The 6619-nt window shown below is 41.9% G+C and overlaps 2 protein-coding genes across 3 annotated transcripts in view; one reads left to right on the forward strand and one right to left on the reverse strand.

Annotated features, from left to right (window-relative positions):
* Positions 1 to 6619, forward strand: part of LOC111872784 (mitochondrial ribonuclease P catalytic subunit) — a 516563-nt gene that overhangs the window by 137482 nt on the left and 372462 nt on the right. The window lies entirely within an intron of this gene.
* The window catches only part of LOC111872806 (skin secretory protein xP2-like), a 20789-nt gene continuing 17473 nt past the window's right edge, over positions 3304 to 6619 (reverse strand). The window contains exons 2-3 of the mRNA XM_023866993.1: positions 5848 to 6053; positions 3304 to 4087 (exon numbers count right to left, since the gene is read on the reverse strand). Of these exons, the coding sequence (XP_023722761.1) occupies positions 3304 to 4087; positions 5848 to 6053 (990 nt within the window). The remainder of the gene's footprint in view (positions 4088 to 5847; positions 6054 to 6619) is intronic.

Consider the following 6619-nt stretch of genomic DNA (forward strand, 5'->3'; position numbering starts at 1 on the left):
CAGCTGCTAACAGACTAATGTCTTAATACTTTAATGTTTATTCTTCTCGTCCTTGCGACCGTACATAGTGGTATCTTTCTATTTCTATTCACAGATTGTGACCAATACCGTAACATCTGCTTGAGTGATATTCATATACATTATATTAGTTTTAAATAAAATATTAAGGAACCTGTTGCCATGCATTCTGCTATAAAAGTTATTATCTTTGAGTTCAGTTTCATTCGCTAAATGCAGTTTTCCTGTTGCTAGAATTATTGGCGTAATTTCAGACCTGCTCTTCTTTACAGAAACCAATAGTACGTATCCTTGTTCGGTTCTTCCAGGTATAAAATTGTTCAGTCTTCCTTCTTATTACGATGCTTGTACTAGCTTGAGGCTAAAGGAATAGCATAAATGCAATCGCGGCACGCACAGCAGCCACAGAGGCTTCATTCTCACGAAGCAGCGTCAGTTCCGTTATCAACACGTAGAACAAGCTTATAAATCGAAGAGTTGTACCATGCGGGATATAATGAAGGCAGTCCGTTGAAAATCAACCGTCTTTTCGGGGTGAAAAGCCCCCTCCATCATCAGAGTCGAAAAAAAAATTAAATAAGAAACCAGCGTAAAGTAACTAGCAAGCAGATTATGTTTGTCCGAAACGTCGGTTGAATTTCAGCGGACTACACTGTGTTATCAGTTATCAGTGAATAACAATATATAAGTGCTTGGTTTAATTAATTTTATATGTGATAACTTTTACTATTTTGATAATTGCTTTTACACGGCCTCTATTTCTATATACTATAATAGTAACCATTACTAAATTATACTTTGCTGTAGGTGGCTTCTGTATAATTTATTTGTAATTTCCACAAGATGATGTTCGTAAGACAGAAACATGCTTTGCAACTGACTATATCTTACAATAAGATAGTTTCTGTGGAGGTTTTATGGTGAATTATTTATAACTTCCACACAAGCAGATTGCATCACTATAAAGGTAACTAGACAGACCTACCAGTGCAAGGTTTTGGGAAAACATTTTATAGAGATAGATTAAAGCTTTATTTTAAACACATTATCCGAGTGTTCATGAATTTGTTTATACATGTAAGATTTGAGGTTTTCACGGCGGTGACTATGAAGAAAACCGTCTTCTGGGATGTGGCGCCATGTAGAAATTGTGTTAACGACGTCGGTTAATACAATTTCTACACGGCGCCACATCCCAGAAGACGGCTTTCATCTTGGCCATACATGTTTAAAACACCAATACCTAAAAATTACAATTTGGCATACCTCTCTAATTCACTTACAACAATACGATGAAGTGGAGATTATTGTCGATAACGATTTCTGCAACCCCTCACGACAATCTTCAACATTGGATACTGCAGCTTGATGAACACAGAGAACGTCAGTTGCGTGGTTTTTACGTGTCATGCCATGTGGAAACGCAGGTGTGGGAAGGAAACTTACTAATATTAATTTGTGTAATCAGAACATTAGATGTGTGTATTTACATACTAATTCTCGTTCTTACTTCCTGGTTGAAGTAAAATTTGTTCCATAAATGATTATTATGAATCATCCTTTTTAGCGATTTTCTTGTTTCTCGCCGGGCCTACTTTGTGGGAATCTGAAATCTCAAAATTGTCAGTGAAAGAAACAAGTCCTGCCTTATTAGATAAAGCCAATTGTGCTTGTGTTTTCATTTACTTTACTGTTGAACTTCATTAAGAGGAGAATTTTGTTCAAAAAAGAAAAGAGACAACCTGTACAGAGGAAAAACTTGTTATTTATAATTTTGTGAAATATTACTAAAGCGAAGCAAAACTCTGGAATATCTTTTTCATGGTTGTGTTCCTTTATGTAGAACATTAAGCATAATATTATATTTCAGCATCCTGTCGCGTTGAAGTATCACTCGTATAAGATTTGAGGTTTTCACGGCGGTGACTATGAAGAAAGCAGTCTTCTGGGATGTGGCACCGTGTAGATGTGGTGTTAACCGACGTTTCGGAGGAACGTATCGCCTCCATCTTCAGGGTAGAAAGAAAAATAAGAAATCCGCGAGCGAAGAGACCGTGAGAACCGGTACAAGCAGACTGGTTTTGGAGTCTATTTGTACCGGTTCTCACGGTCTCTTCCCTTGCGGATTTTCAATGTTTCCTTCTACCCTGAAGAATGAGGCGATACGTTCGTCTGAAACGTCGGTTAACACCATCTCTACACGATGCCACATCCCAGAATACTGCTTTCGTCATCACTCGTACAGTTTCTCTTCCGTCTATTATGCAATACACTTTTTATTTCAGATGACAACAAACTAACATTCAGCTCACTAAATTTTGCGTTAAAATGTTCTTAAAATTTCATTAAAATATATTCTATATCTGGCTGCATGTACAAAAGGGGCACGTAAGTAGAAACATACAAGAGTAGACACCGGAGAACTGAACAGAAATTCACACTAAGAAACATGTATTACATATTACAGAGAGAAGCCGAAATACGAAGAGCAGACATTCAAAACACCAAAACTAAGAATAGTGAAAACGTGCACGAACGAGTACTATAGACAAATGCGAGCACAACGAAGCAGGTTCCATAAACATGTGTTGCCTGAAGATGGCCCTGCGAGGCCGAAACATGTAGCCAGACATAGACTCTGTATGTATTAACCTTTTAACGCCTAATGGTTACTATATGCACGACCTGGTTTAACATACTAGAATTCTGCATTCTGCCCACACAGTGTGTTTGTGTGTTTCATATGGTTTTCACAATAAGCATCGGATATTTCCCTAAACAGCATTAACCTGTTGGGTTTTGTAGCGGAGACACAATGTGTTTCCTGTGAGGTACGAACTGCATTTATATATTTAGTTTGGAAGAAATTCGGTCTTTAAAGGGTTAATGACATTTTAAGAATATTTAACTGACATTTTAATGAGCTGAATGTAAGTTTGGTGTCATCTAAAATAAAAGCGTGTTGCATTACAGACGGCAGAGGAACTACACGAGTCATACGACATAACTTAAAGAGACCGAGTTGGGATTCTAGCGTCATGGTGTCCAATGTAAAGGTTTCCGCCTGACTGAAAGTACATGGAAATGTATATGAAGCTGCGAACCTTGTATTGCGTCGTGTGTTCCGTAATGCTGTCTCCCAAGGGGAGAGAAAGACATCAAAGTGCAGCGCATTATTAAGTAACGCGGAGAGTGTAAACGGGAAGTTGATATGAAGCGGATATGCATGCGAGGGTAGCACCGCAAGTTCCAGAACTATAATTACAGTCTTTAACCTGATTGTGATCACACTTTGTATCCAGTACCATGGTGATAGCCGTCTCCTGGGAGTGCAGGGACTTCAGATCTTGAAGGGGTTGGGACAACTGCTGGAGGTGATGGCGGTACACCTTTGTCGTTCTGAACGTACGAGAAGCTATGAGAAGGGCTGCCTGCTACTACAGCATCAGTAGATGCAGGCTGGTGTTGTCCCTGGCCATTGTAGGCTGCTCCGGGAGTGTTTCCGCTGATACCATCATCACTGTTTGATGGTTCGAACGCTGGTAACCGTAGAGGAATCTGATGTCCATATGAAAGGTCACTTGGAGGCCAGCCGTACCCATAGCCAGTGGTGAAACCATGACTTTCAGCCGGTGCTAGGAAGACACCACCGCCATAGCTTGCTGCACCACGGCCGAGGCCGAAGAAACCTCCTTCAAGTCCACCAAAAGGAATGCCACCCGCTGATGTACCCGCCAAGAAGGTGGATGGTACAGGGACTGGGTGAGGGACAGGGACGGGGTAAGGTTTTGGGACAGGAACTCCAACAGGTTGAGGGACGGGAACTGGGACAGGATGTGGTACAGGAACAGGAACGGGACGAGGGACGCTTACTGGGTATGGTCGGGGAACAGACACTGTCACAGGATGAGGGACAGCTACAGGGTACAGTTTAGGGACTGTCACTGGGTAAGGCTGCGGTACAGCCACAGGGACGTGACTGCTCACTGCCACAGGGACTGGGCGCGCCGCTCGAAGAATCTGGAAAAGGGACGCTCCGTTTGCGGTCTGACCAACGCCATTACTGAACCTGACGAGAGAAATGCATAATTGGATACTGGATTTCGCATTGTTGCCAGGTGGATGGTGTGGTATTTCGCGTGCCTGTGAAATTAGAAGGCCTTGGCGGCACATAAAATCAACTTGTGACATACGTGCTCTGACAATAAAGATTACGAACTTGCCACCGTGTGCTTGCCGTGGCAGCAGTGGACAGAAACCTCAGTATGGTTTGATGGCGTTGGCATATCAGCGTTTCACAGCTGTGTTGTTGTTGATCTATGGCAGTCTCTTTCTGAGTGGCTTCTATCATTGTCTGAGTGTGTTTATGGTGTGCCTTCGCGAGAATGTCGGAACGAACATTAAATTTCTTGTTAAACTGGGCAAGAGTGGAAGCGAAATCAGAGAGAGGTTAGTGCCAGTTTACGGGGATAATGCTCTGAAGAAAACAAGAGTTTAGAAATGGGTGACACTTTTTTTTTTTTGAGGGAAGAGAAAATATAATTGACGAAGAGAGATCAGGAGGGCCAGCAACGAGCAGAACTGAAGAAAATATTACAAATGTTCGTCAAATTATGCGTAAAAATAGTCGGCTACTGTCAGGAGCATAGCGCAGCAAGCGAACATCGACAGAGAAACAGAAAAATCTTAACTGAAGATTTTGCCATGAGGAAGGTGAGTGCAAAAATGGTCCCAAAGGACCTGCTCACACGGCACTGTCTGTGAGGGAGATTTTAGCTTCATATAATGCGAACTTGCCTCAAGATAATGATACTTTCTAAAAGTGTGACACACGTACGTAGTACAATGATAAGATGTTAATATTTTTGGGATTTTTCTGTCGTCATAGTTCTCATGTGAGGCGTTTCGGAGACTGAAATCTGTTTCCGTCCTCATGTAAATAACCTACTGTTTTGCGTCAAAAATCTAGAGGTACAAATAAAAATTACGATGATTAATGTCTAAAAAATCAATAATTTCAGTAAGGCACCATCGTCGCGAACTTTTATATCTTAAAACTTACTCATGGAGCTGAGCCCTCCTAGAGGAGCCGCTAATTCTGCAGCTACTCAAGAATTTCGCAGCATTTTATGGAACCCGAAGGTTCATTATCGTGTTCACAAGAGCCCTCCATTGGTCCCTATCCTGAGCCAGATCTATCCAATCCATATCATCCCATCCTATTTCTCTAAGATTCATTTTAATATTGTCCACCTACCTACGCCTTGGTCTTCCTCGTGGTCTCTTTCCTTTTGTCTTTCCCACCAATATCCTATACGCATTCCTCGTCTCCCCCATTCGTGCTACATGACCTGCCCACCTCATCCTGCTTGACTTGATCATTCTAATTATACTTGGAGTAGTACAAGTTATGAAGCTCCTCATTATGCAGTTTTCTCCAACCTCCTGTCACTTCATCTCTCTTCGGTCCAAATATTCTCCTCAACACCCTGCTCTCAAACACCCTCAGTCTATGTTCCTCCCTTAATGTCAGAGACCAAGTTTCACACCCATACAGAACCACAGGCAAAATTATAGTTTTGAATATTCTAATTTTTATGTTTTGGGGCAACAGACGAGAAGACAAAAGTTTCTGGACTGAATGGTAGCAAGCATTACCCGAGTTCAATCGCTTTTATATCATAATATGTGACGAAAACAGAACCATGGAAATCTTCCGCAAACACGATACAGCGGAATGGTCAATATGCTGCCTCTTCAGTACCTGCCAGTTCATGCTCAGTTGATATGTTTGGATACGTGTAGTTACTTCACTTCAATTTTCCTTACCCCTGTCCCAGATGATCGGCATTTCTGCCTCCAACGTAGGGAGCCTTGTCTCCGTTACCACCGAAGGCATCATTTCCTACGCTACTTCCACCACCAGCTTTTCCGTCATTACCTACATTGATGAGTACTCCACGCTTATCAGCTTTCCTCTTTTCTTTGGACTCCGTCGTGGCCAGGAAAACCAAAGACAAAAATAGAACTAGCGCCTGAAATATAAACGGAAATATTACAGCATTCATAGAAAGTTAGTAAAAGTATATGCTATCAAAACCCTCGAGACAATTCATTCCAAGCCATAGAACCATTCTAATCACGCATGGGCCTAATTATATGCGGTATCTGTTAACAAATGTAGCGATTATAAATTGTCGAGTTTCATGCATTTCAGTTCATCATATCATTCAACTTCAGTGGCTTTTTATGAAGTCCTAATTTGGATTTTTTTTTTAATTCGCTTAGTGGGGGGTGGAGTCCAACTGGGTCCGCTCGGCACGGCGACCACTGATTGGCCTATTGTAGCTTGCCCCGGGTGATTATTATGATGGAGAATTTTGTGGAATGAAGATTGGCAGTGGAAACCGAAGTACTAGGAGAAAACCTGGTCCAGCTCCACTTTGTCCACCACGAACCCCACTTGACCAGACCCGGGATCGAAACCGGGCCGCCGCTGTGGGAAACCAGCGACTAACCGCTTGAGCTATAGCGCGGCCATACTTTAGATTTTACCTGATGTTGCCTTCCACGCGAAAGAATTACTTCAATATAACGCACT

The sequence above is a fragment of the Cryptotermes secundus genome, unplaced genomic scaffold (genome assembly GCF_002891405.2).
Source record: "Cryptotermes secundus unplaced genomic scaffold, Csec_1.0 scaffold79, whole genome shotgun sequence".
Lineage (NCBI taxonomy): Eukaryota > Metazoa > Arthropoda > Insecta > Blattodea > Kalotermitidae > Cryptotermes > Cryptotermes secundus.